The sequence below is a fragment of the Equus quagga genome, chromosome 3 (assembly GCF_021613505.1).
Source record: "Equus quagga isolate Etosha38 chromosome 3, UCLA_HA_Equagga_1.0, whole genome shotgun sequence".
NCBI classification, from domain to species: domain Eukaryota; kingdom Metazoa; phylum Chordata; class Mammalia; order Perissodactyla; family Equidae; genus Equus; species Equus quagga.
In genome coordinates this window covers 12,144,607-12,163,871 of record NC_060269.1, presented here as the reverse complement: position 1 = coordinate 12,163,871, position 19,265 = coordinate 12,144,607, and the positions used below count along the sequence as shown (strand labels likewise).

The following is a 19,265-nucleotide window of genomic DNA, read 5'->3' as shown; positions in this document are numbered from 1 at the left end:
TAACTTTACAAAATTTGAATAGAATTAATATGAAGGAGAGGCTAAGAATTAGTTTTCTTCTGGATATAATTTAACAAGGAAGTTAGACCATTGAAAAAATTTTAAGATAGTCCTTTGTTTCTCAAACAAATATTTTGAAAAAACATTTTCCCATGGAGACATGTACTAATATTTTTCAATTATGTAAGATGTTCTGATTAGATATTTTTGAAAAATATTAATTTAGGTTTTAAGTGAACCCTATGAATTCCAGGATACTCCTTTCCCATCATTTGAAAATCTCAAATCCGATGGGAAATAGCAATCCAGATTCCTTTCTGTAATTTTTCTTTTGCATCTTGTTCCTTAGTTGACTCCAAATTAAATATTAAATGAGAATAAATACCCTTAATGATTTTCTGGACGTTTTCCACTTTATGTAATAAAAGGTTTACTGGGAAATGAGAGTTTAACCAGTGGTGGCTTGGTCAACTGGCTTTCAAATCAGTAAAGCCTTCATTTGTAGTGTTTGCTGATTCCTGTGGTGTAAATACTTCCAGCCAGCCTCATTTTAAACTATCAAGGCAGTGTCACTGAACTGGAGTTGGGAAGAGACACGTATAATCAGTTTACCGATCAGTTTGGGCTCTAACTTACCTTCTTTTTTTTTTTTTTTTTTTAATTGAGATAGTGATCGGTTACAATCTTGTGAAATTTCAGTTCTATATTATTGTCTGTCAGTCGTGTTGTAGGTGCACCCCTGCACCCCTTCACCCTTTGTACCCACCCCTCACACCCCCTTTCCCCTGGTAGCCATTAATCTTTTCTCTTTGTCCACAGGTTTAAATTCCTCATATGAGTGGAGTCAAACAGAGATTGTCCTTTTCTATCTGGCTTATTTCACTTAACATAATTCTCTCAAGGTCCATCCATGTTGTTGCAAATGGGACGATTTTGTTCTTTTTTACGGCTGAGTAGTATTCCATTGTATATATACACCACATCTTCTTTAGCCAATCATCTGTTGATGGGCACTTAGGTTGCGTCCATGTCTTGGTGATTGTAAATAATGCTGCAATAAACATTGGGGTGCATAGGACTTTTGGAATTGCTGACTTCAAGCTCTCTGGATAGATACCCAGTAGTGGAATAGCTGGATTGTATGGTAGTTCTATTTTTAATTTTTTGAGGAATCTCCATACTGTTTTCCATGTGGCTGCACCAGTTTGCATTCCCACCAGCAGTGTATGAGGGTTCCTTTTTCTCCACAACCTCTCCAACATTTGTTACTATTTGTTTTAGTTATTTTTGTCATTCTGATGGGTGTAAGGTGATATCTTAGTGTAGTTTTGATTTGCATTTCCCTGATGATCAGTGATGATGAACATCTTTTCATATGCCTATTGGCCATCCATGTATCTTCTTTGGAGAAATGTCTGTTCATGTCTCCTGCCCATTTTTTGATCGGGTTGTTTAATTTTTTGTTGTTGAGTTGTGTGAGTTCTTTATATATTATGGATATTAAGCCTTTGTCAGATATATTACTTGCAAATATTTTTTCCCAGTTAGTGGGTTGTTTTTTTTGTTTCAATCCTGTTTTCATTTGCCTTGAAGAAGCTCTTTAGTCTGATGAAGTCCCATTTGTTTATTCTTTCTATTGTTTCCCTTGTCTGAGAAGACATGGTGTCCAAAAAGATCCTTTTAATACTGATATCAAAGAGTGTACTGCCTACATTTTCTTCTAGAAGCCTTATGGTTTCAGGTCTCATCTTTAGGTCTTTGATCCATTTTGAGTTTATTTTGGTGAATGGTGAAAAAGAATGGTCAATTTTCATTCTTTTACGTGTGGCTTTCCAGTTTTCCCAGCACCGTTTGTTGAAAAGACTTTCTTTTCTCCATTGTATGCCCTCAGCTCCTTTGTCGAAGATTAGCTGTCCGTAGATATGTGGTTTTATTTCTGGGCTTTCAATTCTGTTCCATTGATCTGTGCACTCTAACTTACCTTCTTAAATACGGTGCTTCACCGTCATGATAATCATCCTAAACAAAATCTCTAATCCTCCATCTTGTACTAGACCCTTGGAGGAGCAGAGAGCACAAGTTCTGGGCCCTGCCCTTTACTGATTTATAGCTAAGGATTCATGAAATGTTAACTGAAAGGCGCTATGTACTAAGAGCACAATGAGAATGATTTGTAGAAATTTAGAAGAAGAAATAACTTCTGGTTGGTAGCCTGAGGGGAGGTTTCACAGAGGAAGAAGGATTTGAGCTTGGTCTTGAAGAGTAAAATTCTAATAATTAGGGAGGGGAAGGAAACAGTGGATGCATGTGCATAGTGGTTAGTTGCGCAAAGTCATAAAGTTTAGGCTACCAAGGGGTGTGTATCTGTGTCACTGTGTGTACAAGTCTGTGTCTGTGTAGTAGCAAAGGATAAGGATTCCCATTTCTGAAAATCGTGCAAGAGTCCAGAATATAAACATTTACTAAGTGCTTTAGGAAGGGATTCTGAGGATCTGTTTAAACTGCCCACCCATTTACCAAGGACACAGTGAACAATAAATACCCTCAGTTAGCAAAGGACGTAGAGAAGTAAAACAGAATTTAAAGTCAGTAGTTCGTCAGCCTGTGCTCTCCTGAACATCAGTGAAATTGGGAAGTCTGCAGTGGGATCAGCAATTTGAACTTCAGATACTTTCATCCTGATACTTTCATTTTCCTTTCTGTTGTACTCAAGTAACTATGCTGTGTGCAAAATTTAGAAACTAAGAAAACTAGGTTCTTTTTCAAAAAGTTGTCCCCCAAGCAAAATAAGTTACCAATATCTACGGGTCAAAGAAAGTTTTACCAAAATCTATGGGTCAAAGAAAATGGCATATATCTTTTGTGGCATTCATGTAGCCATTGAGTATTATGTTACATCCACCACTGAAAATTAGTGAGAGCACAGGTAGTGTCTGGGTGTGTTATTTTAGAAGGGAGAGAGAGAGGGAGGGAGAAAAACTTGAGTAAACACACAGCTCCAGTCTAGACCACTCAGTTCTGAATATATTCAGTATAGACTTGAATGAGAACATTTATGCGTTTCTACTCCTTCAGGAAGACTAAGGCCTGGTCTTGGAATTCCTCCAAAAAATTTTACTTTTTGTTACGGTTTTGGAGCTTTTACTACTTTGATTATCTTGCTGCAGCCATCACAAATGGTTACCAAAGAAGAATTACATCGTCAATTCATATATGTGATTTATTTTATATGTTTATACTACATGTTTATATGGTGTATAGCTCTCAAAATCTAGCCCATTTTCTATTGAGATTCTATAGAATGTGTAAGAAAAGAAGCACACAGGAGGAGCGAGTCCTTTCTTCATAAAAATAGCTGTCCTGTTTGTAATCTGAGGGTGCCTTTCTCTTGCTTTAGGTATTCCATTTGTTCTGACCTTCTGGTGACTTCTGAGAGAGCTTTGTTTATAAAGAATGTAATAAGCCTAGCTTGTTTATGGAAAAAAAAAAAACACCTTGTAATTGCTATGGATTGAGAATAAATATATTAAAGAAATGTGAGCAAATGTTTTCATAATATCTATTTGATTGTTTTTACCTAGAATTTTTTTCTTTATCAGCTTACTTATTTTTGTAATATCTATGCCCCATCTCCTACCACTGTGACTGAGCACTGTTTAAATCTGGTAAACAATGATGACCAGAGCTTTAAACATGTCTTCCATATATTTTATAGAAGGTGTTCTTACCAAATTTCTGATAGAAACCTCTCTCGTAAATCTGTGAAAGAACCTCAAACATTTCTTTTTCCTCCTAGGGAAGAGCAAGAAGAGACTTCTGCAATTCGAGTTGGTTTTATCACATATAACAAAGTTCTGCATTTCTTTAATGTGAAGAGTAACTTGGCCCAGCCTCAGATGATGGTGGTGACTGATGTTTCTGAGGTCTTTGTTCCTTTGCTGGATGGTTTCCTTGTCAACTACCAGGAATCCCAATCTGTGATTCACAAGTAAATATCAAGTGTTTTATAATTTAGTTACAGGTCAGGTATCTGTTTTAATTGTGTCAATTCAATCACGTATTATTTTGTTTTGTCGTTAGCAAGGAGGTTTTAACACATGGCTTATAAAACTCTATCGTTTATGTTTGTTCTGTCTCTTTTTAATGTAGACCAGTATCTAAAAGGAGAGATATTTTTAATACTCAAACGCAACCCTATCGACCCCTTGTCTTTGCTGGAAAGGTAGTGCAAGGGAGGTATTTTCTGTAAGTGGAGGAATGTATTCAGTGATGATGATAATAACTAAAGATATATACCCACTGTTCCAAGAATTTATAGTCTAAGAGATCAGAAATGTAGTGAATAGAAAACATATCTACACAGAGTGATTTTGTAAATGTTCCGAACAAATCATAAATTTTGGTGCTGAACCATGCCTGAAGATCGTTCCCTGAGGAAGGGCGTGTGAAATTCACCCATAGGTGTGCAGCATAAGATAAATACCGTATGTGTTTAGGCTTGAAATGTTAGTGATTCATCTCTTGAAGTTTATTACAAATATGCTAAACATTTAGAACCTTTTGGTCATTCATTTCTTACAGTTTATTGGACCAGATTCCGGACATGTTTGCAGACTCGAATGAAAATGAGACTGTCTTTGCTCCTGTCATCCAGGCTGGCATGGAAGCGCTAAAGGTGAAAAAGAAGCTTCTTTTAAGTGCTAGTAAATAAATTTTAAAAACAGACACATACACACATGAAGGAAGTTTCATCCATGAAAGAAAGTTCAGCCTTCATGAAAACACGTAGGCCATTCCAAACTTCCCCACAAATCTCAGGAGGAAATGGCCCAAACCACAGGTCGCTCCCAGCATTTCTCTTCCAGCTCTGTTAGCGTCTGAGCAACTGATTTTGTCAGGATTTCCAGTTTGGTTCCTCCCTTTGGCTTTTCTATAAACTTTATGTTATCTATTTTAAGATTATTTTAACAATATGTGAACTACCAGATATGAAGTGAAAAGTCCCCACATCACCCTCTCCTCCCCTGGGATTTTCAAACATGCGGGGCATGTGACAGCGAGTGACTATGCAGGGCCTTTCCGAGTGCCCAGAGCAGACACTAGGTTGGCCGTGTCTCTGACCGGGAAGCTGAGCCCAAGAGGCTCTGGTCATTTTCATAGCAGTAAAGACAGTTATCTGAAGAAGGCAAAATGATTGAAAAGCACTTACTCTTAATCATTATTACCTTAGTGCAAGAGTTAAACCACTTTGACCTGGACTGCTAGTTCCTAAAATTGACTTTTAAATTTTATTAAGTTAGGGGCTGGCCCCGTGGCCGAGTGGTTAAGTTCGCGCACTCCGCTGCAGGCTGCCCAGTGTTTCGTTGGTTCGAATCCTGGGTGCGGACATGGCACTGCTCATCAAACCACGCTAAGGCAGTGTCCCACATGCCACAACTAAAAATAAAGGACCCACAACGAAGAATACACAACTATGTACTGGGGGACTTTGGGGAGAAAAAGGAAAAAAATAAAATCTTTAAAAAAAAAAATTTTATTAAGTTAAATTTAAATTAACTTTTAAAATGAAATAGCTTATAATAATAACAATAGCAATAATAACAAACAGCAACAACAATGCTACAGAACTGAGTTTATGAAACACTTCCACATAAATTTTGGGTCTAAACATTGTAGCTTGGGTCTAGTACAGCAATTCTTGCTGGGGTTATTTGATCTTCAGAGCATTCACTCATTGGATGTCCCCCCAGAAGCCTCAGAATACATGTTAATTTAACATAAATTAAAAATGTTTTACGTCATAAAGCAATTTGGAGATATTAGAGTTCATCCATGGAAGTCAATGGTAATGATTGGTTGGGCTACAGAAAGACTTGGGAATGCCTATTTTATTCCACATTGCTAAAAACAAATATCTTCTATTTCAATTTGAAGGAGTTTTGTTATTTTTGTTCTCTCTTCCAGTAAAGTACCTAGAAATCCATATGTAAGTTTCCCAATATATGATGAGTCATACATGACCCTGCAAGGCTTTCTACACTAAGAAGTTAGGACTGGGAATAAAATTGTATTCATGTGCTCATGTCTGGGAGGGAAGATGAGCGGATATTCATAGGCTATATGCCATCAATTAGGATAGGGAATGGGAAAGAAGAGAACGGCATGGCTTACAGTGGACCTGAGTACCGAATCCCAGCTCAACCCCACATTCCATTTCTGCAAGGGAGCTATACTGTTTTATGACAGTGGGTTCCATGTTGGCAATCCACAAGATGTCTAGAGGCTGCTTAGCATAGAAAAAATGCATAAAGCAAATTTGTGTACATGCATTCCGTGTGTCTGAAATGTGGTATTATTTATGATACGTTACTGAAAAACCCTGTGTTCTTACTAGCCGTAGTGTTCTTTGAGGTTGCTCACACACTGCAGTGACCACAGCAGTGTTCTCAGCTATCAGTCACTTACCAGAGGCCAGTTCATTGCATCCAATGTATTTTCATGTCTTTCGCATGTTATTTTTTGTTATATTTATAATTTTATTGTTAGAGTAATGTATACTTTTACATTCAAGTTTAAAAATCAGAAGAAACTGATATCTAAGTATAACAACTCAAAAAAACTTCATAAATATCGAAGTTAATAAGCAGTAGTATTCTTGCAAAGTAGAATGACCTATCTTTATAAAAGGTAAATAATCGCCTTTTTGAAAAGATAAGGAACTACCTTTATAGAATGGCACTGTTGGACATAATGTCAGTGGCAGTCGCTGTCGGCATGGCGCCCCACTGTTGCAGGGGATAAGGCAGCAGCTCCCCAACCAGTGAGTATGGAGTCAAGTGTTCAAGGATGGACACTTTAAGAATGTGGATTTCTGGCCCCACTCCTAGAGATTCTGATTCCTCAGCTCTCCAATTTGTTCTGCTGATTCTCTGTATCTGGGAACCACCAGCGTAAGAAATTGTTCTCTATTCTGCAGTATCTGAGAATATCCTTACATTGAGTCATCTCACCAGGAAATTGCATACCTGACCCATACGACTTTGTACGTTACTTTTGCACTAAGAATGCTTTCACTTACCCATGATTTAACATCTGGCCCTAAGCTTTTAATTAATGGTGAAATTAAGAAATAACACTATGAAGAAAGTTTCTTTCTTGTGTAGAACATTAAGTGGAGACATGATTGTGTTATTCAATTTCTTACATGTAGAAAAATTCACTATCTGGTCTTCTAGAGTCGGTTATTACAGTAATTCCAACTCATAACATTTCTTTTAGCGTTAACTACCAAGAAAGATACAAATAATACTTACAGTAGATTTTCTAATATAATTATTTTCTTTCCCTGACGTTTTTACTGATTTCTAGGTCTTTACTTCTGCCTTAGCGGTTCCATTGTGTCTGTGCCTTTAATCATGTTTCCTCAGAACTTTTTTTATAAATAGATTGTTGATGTAAATAACAGATTAATGAAGGCGTTTCTCCTGCATCTGCAAGGAAGATTCTGGGTGATTATAATTGCTTGTAAAAGAGCAGAAACTGCTACAGTGTAATTGGAGCTTGTCTGCAGTTCGCGCTTTCTGTCTCATAGCAAACCTCTACCCGGTTTGGAAGAAGAAAAGATTTTTCCAACAGGATAAAAGAGTTTGTGTGTGTGTGTATGTGTGTATGTGTGTATATAAATGTCTGGTGTGTGTAGGATTATTTAGCTACCTCTGACAGTCATATTGTCTCATTATCTTTTCAAGCCCTGTGTGGCTAAAAATCAGCCAGACTTAAATTTGTGTGACTTATATATAAGGGGATAAAAATTCTTGCCTGAAGTCATTCTTTGGCTAAGAGCTAAGGCTTTTGAGAATTTGCAGGGTAGTATCTAAATATTGAAGAGACCACCTCATTCCTTCACTCATTCTTTCAATCAGCAAAGATTTACTAAGTGCCTGTGTTTTGTAAGGCAGTGTAAGGACTGCTGTCCTGGCTTCTAAGTTGTTTACAGTGTGGTAGAAGAGGTGTAACGCTGTGATACAAGACTTGACATTTATTGCTTGTATTCCGGAGAAGGGCGATGGGGAGGAGAGCAAAGAGCGACTTTGGGAACCCCAGGACTGCAGCTGGTCAGCCAGCTAGCTCAGGGTATTCTGCACAAGAGGCCAGAGATGAGAGTCTCGTCCTCTGTGGACAGGGAGCAGAAGCTGAAAGAACATCAAAGTGCAGTGTTTCTCATCGTGTGTCCGAGTAAAGACGTTTTAGAACTGGACTCCCCCATTTGAATTATAGCTTTACTGTCTATCAGATAGATGCCAAGTAAAATCTATATATAGGCAGTAGTAATAAACTTCTTTATTCAAGCAAAGAGAGCAGACAAAAACCAACACAAAACAGGTGCTGATTTGTCACAAAGATAAAGAGGGACTGTTGGGAAAGTTCTTATGCATATTTCCTCAGAAGTCCTTGAACTAGCCAATGAAACGCTTCGATACACTATTTTCTCTTGTCCACAGCATCTTGTACTCTTAGTGTCTTTTTCCCCACATAGTTTTTCAAAATCCGCATCTCCTTCATAATCTGACACTTATAATTCAACTCCGTGTGAATTTCTGGCATTCCCGTTTAACTTGGCCAAACAGCAGTTTTCCGAGTTAGCTATTACTTCCACCGTAAAACTAGATAAATAGAGTTTGGCAAAAAGTTGGAGGGAAATGGCCTTTAGTAGTTAGACTGCAAATTTATCACTAGTTGGGGGGAAGTTATCTTTAAATTATCTTAATATATACCTAAATTTGATTTCAAGATGATGCATCGTAGCATGCCTTCCACAGCAGTTTATGGAACATCGATAGAGTGAAGGGCCCTGGACCCGATGGGGCTTAGAGAAACACAGTGTCCAAAAGTCAAGGAGCCTGTGATCTGCAGAAGACAGTAGAGTAGATAAAGTTGTGATGTGGTGTCATTAATTCTAGAATAGTCTTATCTACAAAGTAGAGTGGGGGCATAGAGGCAGAGGCACCCTGCTCTGCCGAGAGTGATAACAACACTTCTCTTAAAGGAAAGGACGTTGGGGCTGAATTTTGAACAGTGGGTTCTCCAGGCCAACCTTTCGCAATTTGTTTTCCATCGCAATAATGCTGATCTATCAGGAATTTTCAGTTGAAGGCCCGTGCAACAGTAGGATTGCTGCTCACTACTGGCCACAGCAAAGACAAGATGGGGCGTGGGGTCACCCACCCTTCCCAGTGTGTCAGCTGTGACCGCACCTCTGTGACCCGCTCCACAAAGCATATCAGAATGTCACTCAGTAAGACAAATTCAGACAGGGCTAACCTTGACTTCTCTCCATTTATTTCTTAAGGAAGTTATTTGCAAACCCAAGTGCCTCGTTATTAGTAGCAAATAACTTAAAACACTTCCAGCTGACTAAGGCATACCAGTGTGTGCTGCTAAACCCAGCCTTTGCAAACAACAGCTCCAGGCCAGGAAAAGGGAGATGTGGATTCCAGACTGAGGGGATAGAATACGCAAAGACATGAAAGTGTCTAAAGCGTGTGGTGTATTCCAAGAAAGCAAGAAGCTTGTGTGGCTGAAACTTCCAATGCAAGGGATGGCAGGGGCGAGGCAGTGTTGGAGATTAGACTGGAAAGATAGATTCAGACAAATCTCCAAAGGCCTGAAGCTGTCATTTACTGGCTGTGTGAACCGGGCAAACTGGATGAGCCTCAGTTTTCCTCCTTGAAATGCAGGCAATAGTACCTTGTTCACGAGGTTCTGAGTATAGAATAAGAACTGTGGGAAGGGTCTGGCACAGAGCTGCACACAGCAAATGTTGGTAGCAGCTCATCTCACTGTTTCCTCCCCTTCCTGCTCCCACCCGGATGAAGGAGTGTGGACTTGATCCTGTAAAAAGTCCTCAGGATTTTTAAGGAGAAAAGCCCCGTCCATGACCAGACCAGTAGCCTTTGTTTCAGAGAGCGCTCTGGCAGCGATGTGCCAGGAAGGTTTGGAGAAAAGCAAGGTTGGAGGGGAGCAATCTGTGGAATCATTTAATTTCAGTAAATTTTGCTTGGTAGGTTACTTCTTAGCTGCTTAAATAAGATTTTAAATATTCTTAATGCTGAATTGTCTTTCGCAGAGCCTAAATCATCCTTTTATTGCTTCCCAGGGACTACAGATATAATCTTGATCCCACATTTTCCCTGTCTCATCTTGCCTAATAACTGGTTCCTGGTGTCGACTGTTGCCACACCACCGCCACATTCTTGTGCATTCTTGCTTGAAATACTGCTTTAGGTTTAATCTATGTTTACTAAAGCTTTCGAAGAAGAGCTTCTGTTGCATCATGACCTGGGAATCTCATCAATTACTGTTGCAGCATGGGCTTACCTGGTCCTGAAAGACTGTCCTGTAGGCTACACTAGAGAGTATTTTCACTGTAACGCATCATCGTAATAGCTTTTTAAAGCATCATGGTATATAGACCTACATTTAAATATTGGTGCTCTCATTTACAACTTGTGTGACTTAAGGCGAATCTCTTATCCTCTCTGAGCCTCAGTGTTCCCATCTGTAAAATGGAGAGAATAGTACTTGCCCAATGATGCAGAGGTTATTGTGAGGATTAAACGAGAGTTGTACAGTGATTGGCTCTTAGAAAGTACTTATATTTTAATTTATTTTCTGAGTCCCTTAAAATAAAACTTTCCCACCCAAAACATTTTCTGTGATTTTTTTTTCAGGCAGCAGACTGTCCGGGGAAACTGTTCATCTTCCATTCCTCCTTGCCGACTGCGGAAGCACCAGGGAAGCTCAAAAACAGAGACGACAAAAAGCTGATTAACACAGACAAAGAGAAGGTACTTGTAAACAGTTACCCTTTGAAGTGACTATATGTCAGTTCTTAAAAGGGAGTAAGGAAAGAGGGAGTGTGTCCTTTGTGTAAGAAAGAGGAAAAGCTAAATGTAATGCATAAATCCAGGACATTGTATATGATACAAATATTATGAATCGCAAATAATTTAAGAAATTTTATATTCCTAGAAAAACTGATGTCCAAAATGTACCTAAATTAAAATAAGGTCTCAAACTTTTTTCACGTATAATCTGTGTAAGAGACCGAGTAATAAGACTATTATAGAAATGGAGGAAATGGGGGAAATGCAGAAAAAAAGTAAAAGGGAGAGGGAGATTGTAGATTGCACCATCTGACAGCACTCCTGAGGCTTGAGGCAGAGGGCCTGATGCCCACAATAGGCTTTGCTCACACCCTCGGACAGTGGAGCCATGAGAGGGGCAAGTCAGCGGGCAAGGTAAGACCAGGACGGAGGCATCCAGCTACTGGCCACGTGACAGCAGCCAGCCTGCCTCCTCTAGGCTTCGACGGGAGGACAGCAATATCAGCTTCATTAGCGTTGTGGGAGGATCACATCAAATTGTGCGCAGCTGAGCCGACCACAGAATGGCTGCTCAGGAAGTGTCTGCTGCCCTGATGATGCCACAGTTCATTTCTTCAGCCCAGTTCACTTAACGGGAAAATTTTTTTTTTTTTACTTTAAGAAATTTAATACGAATTCAGTGGATATTAAAAATTTTAACCAAAAACATTTTGTGACTCTCTTTTTCCTCACGTGCATCTTTCTCTTTAGGTACTTTTCCAGCCCCAGACAAATGTCTATGACTCGCTGGCCAGGGATTGTGTGGCTCACGGCTGCTGCGTGACGCTCTTCCTCTTTCCCAGTCAGTATGTGGACGTGGCCTCCTTGGGTCTCGTGCCTCTGCTCACTGGAGGAACCCTTTACAAATACAACAATTTCCAGGTAAATGCCAGCAGTTTGTTCACCTCAGTTTTCTACTGCCATTTGACTTCTGGTGCTTAGATTATAGGTTGAGAAAGCTGTTCCCCCCTGTGGGAAACTGACAAATGTTCATTGTAGAGCCAGTGGTAAACAATGGATGTATGGTTAAGCAATTGCTTTCCTGCTCCCTAAGTGTTTGGCAGCAGATTGTGCTCCTTCAGCCTCAGAGGTGAATATCAATATAAGCTTCTATGATGGAGAAAAATATATTTTACATAAAAGTTTTATACTTTATATTAAATATATTTAAGATATTGTTTTAAAAAGTGACTATATCGGGGCTGGGCTGGTGGCGTAGTCGTTAAGTTCACGTGCTCGGCTTTGGTGGCTCCAGGTTCACGGGTTTGGATCCCAGGCATAGACATAGCACTGCTCATCAAGATGCACTGTGGTGGCATCCCATGTAGAATAGAGGAAGATTGGCACAGATGTTAGCTCAGGGCCAATCTTCCTCACACACACAAAAAATGAAAATGACTATATATTTGTTTTAAATTGTTCCAGTTTGGGGGATCAATTCATCATACCCTCTCTTCTAAGCCTGAATTGAGAGACAGAGTCAGGAGATGATCAAAATGTCAGCACTATAGTGGCCCTGGGTTCGTTGACAAGTGGATTCACTAATGCTTCACTCTCAATGTGACTAACTTATACACTCAGGCCCAGGGTGGGCACAGCTACAGGCTTCTCCTGTGGACAGCTGTGCCTTGAAAACTTACTATCCTGAGGGGCGGGAAACATGTGCCTCCTGCAGATAGGCTGCCTCCGCAGACAGAGGATGCAGAGAGGCTCAGCTGTGCCCACCCAACTCCTTTTCCCAAACTACTAATCAGACAAGTCACCTGCCCTCACCTGAGGACAAGGGGTCAGGGTCTGCCGTCTAGTTCATGCACCTCCACTTTGAAACATGGAGTGAGCATGAGTGTTCCCCCAAGATAATAATAAATGTTAATTATCATCTGTTTTTATTTATCATCAATAAATTATTTTTAATTGCCTAGCCACATATTTATATTGAAACTAGTTAAAGGATTTGATAAGACCAAAGATTGCAAATGAAATAAAATTGAAAAAACTTTAAAAACCCTTTCTAAGATTTCTGGATAAAGTAGGTTTTAATCCAGATTTAAAAAAAAAATAAGAACTGTTTGTTTAAGTCTTTTACTGCCATCTGGTGGACATTGATCATACTTTATTTTTTAGATGCATTTGGATAGCCAACAATTTTTGAATGACCTCAGAAATGATATTGAAAAGAAAATAGGATTTGATGCTATTATGAGGGTTCGTACCAGCACAGGTAATTTTCACTTAGACTATTTTTCAAGTCTCTGTTGTATAATTGTTTCTTCTTCAGATGGACAACAGGCCACCAAAGAAAATAACAGTAAAATAATGAGAAGCAAAATTTCTTTTTCTCCATCCTTAGGTTTCAGAGCCACTGATTTCTTTGGTGGGATTTTTATGAACAACACCACTGATATAGAAATGGCAGCCATTGATTGTGACAAGGCAGTGACCGTGGAGTTCAAGCATGATGACAAACTTGGTGAAGACAGCGGAGCCTTAATCCAGGTGATTTAAAGTACATTCTCATCGTTTTGCTTATTAGTTTGTTACTGACAGAGATCAGTGGGGAGACTAAAATACCATCAACTGTGTTAGTCTCTCCATAAAGAAATTCCACTCTATTTCTCCAAAAGCAAAAGTCATTAGAGTACTCTGTTGTGTATTCTCCATACTCTGATTCATATATGCTGTCTCTATGAAGTAGCAATCATACGTCATTGCATGAGAGGCCTGCAGACTCGTGGTCAGTATCGCAGGCATCAGCTCGCTGACCGCCACTCGTGTTCAGTTCTTTCTGGCTCAGCGCCCGTTCACTCATTTGTTGCTCTCCTGCCACATGTCAGACACCATGGTGAGCACATGTTATCATGTTATAAGCAAGTATAAATAGGATTTGGCTTTGTAGTAAATAAAATTAACTAGAAGCCATGGAAACTGTGAGTTAAAACAAGAAAATTATATCTAATGGTCATAGTTTTCAGACATGAGCGTCATCCTTAAAGAATGGAGAGAGGCTGGCGTTACGCTAAGGAAGAACTCTAACCAATGTTTATTTTAAAGTCTCAGATATTTGGGGAGATAGTTACGTGTTTGCAAATGTGTATGTTATCAGCATAAAACCTAAGTGCATCCTCAGAGCTAGTGGTATGTTTTTAAGGGAAGTGAGCCTTGAGTAGGGCCATGAGAACATGAAGGTATTATTTCTGGACCTGAGTCCTTGGTAATGAAATCTGAGATAGGCGAAATACAGACTAGTTGTGGAAATGCAAACAGATATTTACTTGTGAATAGCCGTATTAAAATTTGTTTAAATCAGTGAAATCCTACATAGAAACCCAGTGTATGAATTGGTCCTTATTCCTCCATCATTTGTTGCTGTTTGACTTTTAGCAATAATAGAAAAAATCCTCTGGAAAAATTTAGAGGGCTTTCTGCTGTACACAGTGTTCTGTAAATGGAAATAAGATCAGACTTGCTTGGGGGGTTATGTTGACCTGAAAAACACGTGTCCTCGATGTTGCCTCTGCAGTGTGCTGTGCTTTACACGACCGTTGGGGGTCAGAGAAGACTTCGGATTCACAATCTCAGCTTGAACTGCAGCTCCCAGCTAGCTGATCTCTATAAGAGCTGTGAGACAGACGCCCTGGTCAACTTCTTCGCCAAGTCAGGTAACCTTTGCTAATCCTGTGGTGCAGTATACCCTGCCTAGTAAGTCAGTCAAGACTTATTGGATAATTGAGTTAGTAGCTGACAGGCACTGTGGCGGTGCAGCCTTTTGGTGGGTAAATTCAGAATTTAGAAGCAAAGGGTCAAGGAGAATAGTCAGCATCTCTAACTCTAATAATGAGATAACTCAGTTCAGGCTCAGCTATAAACTTTTATTTAAAAAAGTTTCCTTCCCTAGGGGTCTGAGTTGAAATTTAGAAAGGTGATACTTAGGTCTTAGTATGGGACATGAGCGTGCCCTCTGGCACATGGGGATAATGGAAAAAGACCGTCCCTAACATTATCCATACCGTGATAATTATGAAATGGGAGGGGCCCAAGGTGGAATTTTCTTTGGCTCCTTCTCCCCCATGAAAGGTTTCTACACTTCTCCTTCTACACTGAGGTTTAGAAGCAGCAGCAATCCAGCCTGTTGGAATTCAAGACATCAGAAAATGGCAAACTGGTCTGTCTTTTCTCTGTGTGTAGAGTTCTGTCTCTAATATTCCAAGGAAAAATCTGGACCAGTTACCTACCTTTTGTTATAGGTAGGCCATTGTTCTTCATTGGCCAGATCATCATACTTAGTCAAGCAGAGATCATTAGCAAATGATATTAACATTTTAAATCCTGTCATCCCTTGCTGGGTAGTCTGAAGATAATAGCAATTTGGGTTTTTTTATTATTCTTATTATTTGAAGGGATCAATTTCTAAGCTTAAAACTTTGATGCCCTTTTCATTGTTTTGTGCAAATAGCTTTTAAAGCAGTTCTGCACCAGCCCTTGAAGGTCATCCGGGAAATTCTAGTTAATCAGACTGCCCATATGTTGGCATGTTACCGAAAGAATTGTGCAAGTCCATCTGCAGCGAGTCAGGTAAGCTACCTGTTGTACGAAGATGCTAAAGTGTTCCAAATGACCACTTGTTCCTTCAGCATTTAACTGTTGAAGGCTTATAATATTCTATGGATTTAGATGCCATATAGTAAACTATTCTACCAAAAAGAATGAGAAAGCCAGCTTTGGGGACTGTGGTATTTTTATAGCCAACAATAAAAAGCTTAGTGGCTTTACAAGATGCATGAACCAAAAAATGTGTATGCATATTGAGTTGACATTCACTACATTATGTATAAACAAAAGAATGTTATATGTAAGAAATGTCACGATACAAATGAGATTCTTTTTTTGTCTATGAAGATGGATATATGAAGATGGATATTTGGTTGTGAAATTTGTGTTCTTAAATACTTTTTAGACATATTAATAATCAAAGTTAACATGAACTGATGGCAGTAATGACTTCTTTATATTTTATAAGCATAAATATAATTTATAAAATTGGAATTTTTTATATTTAAAAGTTATTCATAGGTATGAAGAGTTTTGAAAGAATTGTCTCTGGCCATCATCTACTAATATGAATTTGAGAATGTCCTTTAAATAAATCTCATTTAGACTCTCTCCTGTAAAAGAAAAAGGAGAACCTCATGTCCACATTTATATTTGCATCTGTTCTCTTGTTCACACTCTTCCCTCTGTCGGTCAAAGCTAGCTGCCATTTCTCATAGCTGTGTATTGAATTTCTGAGTATAGAATTTGGATTATAAGAGAAGAGATACGAAGAGATGGGAAAACTCTCTAGTTCATTCACTGTCAAAAGTGCATGCTGAGGGGACATCTGAAACCCTACCCAAAGTAAGCCCCCAGCAACAAAGACAGTACAGATAAATTTGGGGGCCAAATTCATAATCTGGGTAAAGAACAAAAATAAAACAAACACAGTTATTAGCTCGGACTTTTCACAAAAATCTCTTTCTGTGCTGTCCAGAGTGATTCAATCAGCTGCCCATGCTCTCATCCCCTGTGTTGATAATCACATAAGCAGCTCTTGAATCTATATGAGTGTCAGTCCTCTTTCGTATTCAGAAGATTGGCCGCTTTGGTAAACTCTGATATCAGTACCGTGTCACAGTGTGCTTGTTTAATTTAGACAAAGCCCACCAGGTGCACCTGGATAGAGTCCAATGATGAGCACTTTACACCCCAGTTTTACTGTTTGTTTTAGAGGCCTGGAACATTCTTCTGTGTCTGGAGTATCTCACTCTTCAGAAGGATTAGTTGACAGAGAACAGGTACAGTTAGCATCTTCTCAGGAAGTTTGCCAACGGTGAAACGATCAGATTCAGAGACCTCAAGTTAAAAACAAATCTGTTCCCTATTTAAGGAAAGAAAGAAAACCTGTCGGTTCCTTCTGGTTTAAAAGTTAAAAGCTTTGTCTCTACTACTAGATCATCTGTTTATTACTGTTTAATTATTTTTGGAGTAAAAACATTATAATGACCAGTTTTCTTTTAAAAAGTTGATAGAGATTATTCCTGTTCTTATGAGATTTTTCTTTCCCCATTAGCACATTTCAAGTGTACCTTTTGACCAATGATATGCTTTAAGATGTGATATAACTTAGATATCTTGCAGTTATCCAGCATGGAGTCTGGAAAATGTAGGGATTATAACATATTAAAATATACCATTAAGTAAAAACCTAGAATGGCTGGACTTGGGCTTCTCTTCAGAGAATGTAACTTCAGACTTGGTGCCTCTTGTAGTTCGCTTGCGAGAAACAGCATTTGTGGAGAAATTCCTAAAGGAATTCCACTGTTTTTCTATAGAGACCAAAGTTTCCTTGATCCAAACAAGACCGTTAAGGAGCTGTATACTTGGGTTATGTGATGCTGGACCTCAGTCGAACTGCTTTTACTGTATGCCAGGGCCAGGACTAGGTTGAGGCAGAGAGGTGCTTAGGGGTAAAGGAGTGTAAGGAGCGTAACCCAGCGTATGACCCCTCAGGCTGTAAGGAGGCACTAAACTCTGGGGGTCACATGCTGGGTTAAGACATATAACTACAAACAACATTAAAACAGTTTTTTAAGCTCACATAAGCAAGGTAGATTCTTTTTATTAAATCTAATAGCTCACTGTTCTGAATTTAAATGTATTACGTTATTTGGAAGTATAGCGATTTCAGAAATGCAAGTCAAATGACTTACCTGCAAAGTAATAGGTTTAGTATGCGTGCTTCTATGTGGGAATGGAAAACGTTCTTCATTCATAATGTGTTAGAGGCCTAACTAGTTAACTAGCTTAGAAGTAGCATCGAGGCCGTTTGGCTCTGGAGGATGACCATGATCTGGCTCCTCCATCTTTGGATCATGATTTTCCTTGGTTGAAAAAGTAATCCAGTATCAAAGGTTATCAAATAAAAATATTTTATGCTAGAGAAAAAATTATAAGCGAGTGTTCTACTCATATGAGGAAACGTGTATTTAACTGTCTTTGGTTCTTTGAAAGGAGATTAGAAGTTGATAAGGGAAATAAACTACAAAGTAGAATTCTGAAATATTCTGAAATATGTTTGCCTGAACCAGTTAGAAAGGTCTGCCTTACACATGCCTCAACGTAGTAGGTCATGAGAAGAGACGTAGGACGTAAAGGGATTTGAGTTGAAGAGTAAATGTTAAAAGAGCCCCGAGGGAAATTTTCTTTTCAGTGTGGATTCTGATAAATGTACAGCCATGTAGCCTATAATGACGTTTTGGTCAACAACGGACTGCATATAGGAAGGTGGTCCCATAAGATTGGCCCCGTCTAGCCTAGGCATGTAGGAGGCTGTACCATCTAGGTTTGTGTAAGGACACTATGATGTTCACACAGTGACGACATTGCCTAACAACACATTTGTCAGAACGTATCCCTGTCATTAAACAACACATGACTATATATTCTTTTTCATCATTAAGATAGAAAGCTAAAAAGAAATCACGAATTTATAGACCAGATATTTCTGTTTACAAATTATCATTATCTCCTCTGTATTCTGGATTATGTATTCTGGATTATGGATCTACGTATTATGGATATTTCCCTGTCCATTGACCTACTGATAAATGGAAGGAAGTGATACTCAGATTGGTCAATCTTGTTTTTTAGCCATTTTTATAAAATTGAGTTGGGAGAAGGTTAACACAGGCCAATTATTTGTAATTTATTACTCATCAGGTTGTGTTTCTAGAATTGCTGCATTGTGTTTATTTGCAGCATCACATTACAAAGTATGTCCTTTGAGGTAGCTAGAATGAGGTCATGTGAGCCAAAGTGAGGATGGAGAGGAGGGTACAGGTGGATTATTAAGGTAGAATTGAGAGAATTCATTTACTAATGGAGAGTAAAGAAAATGAACTTCAGTTTCATCTGCTGGTTCCAGTATCTAAAATAGGAAACATAAGAGGAAGAACATATATGTGGAATTGTAGGAGTTTTATTTTGCCTTATTCAGTAGTGATACATCTAAATTCATGAAGCATTTCCTGTTTTCATTTGTATCTGTAGTACTACAATCTCCTTATCATGTTTTACCTGTTTGTATGTCTATCATCCCTAACAGACTTCGAGTACCTTGTGACGTGGGCTATGCCTCATTCCTCTGTAGTTGTGCATCGCTTAACAATGGGGCTACATTCTGAGAAATGTGTTGGTAGGCGATTCATCATTGTACGAATATCAGGCTTACACAAACCTAGATGGTGTAGCCTACTACACACCTAGGCTGTATGCTACTGATCTTATGGGACCACTGTCCTATAT

The 19,265-nt window shown here is 38.9% G+C and overlaps 1 protein-coding gene across 1 annotated transcript in view; it reads left to right on the top strand.

The window, feature by feature from the left end:
• The window catches only part of SEC24D (SEC24 homolog D, COPII coat complex component), a 100,730-nt gene that overhangs the window by 70,238 nt on the left and 11,227 nt on the right, over positions 1-19,265 (top strand). The window contains exons 12-19 of the mRNA XM_046656664.1: positions 3,797-3,988; positions 4,582-4,675; positions 10,731-10,847; positions 11,637-11,807; positions 13,050-13,146; positions 13,276-13,421; positions 14,446-14,584; positions 15,379-15,497. Of these exons, the coding sequence (XP_046512620.1) occupies positions 3,797-3,988; positions 4,582-4,675; positions 10,731-10,847; positions 11,637-11,807; positions 13,050-13,146; positions 13,276-13,421; positions 14,446-14,584; positions 15,379-15,497 (1,075 nt within the window). The remainder of the gene's footprint in view (positions 1-3,796; positions 3,989-4,581; positions 4,676-10,730; positions 10,848-11,636; positions 11,808-13,049; positions 13,147-13,275; positions 13,422-14,445; positions 14,585-15,378; positions 15,498-19,265) is intronic.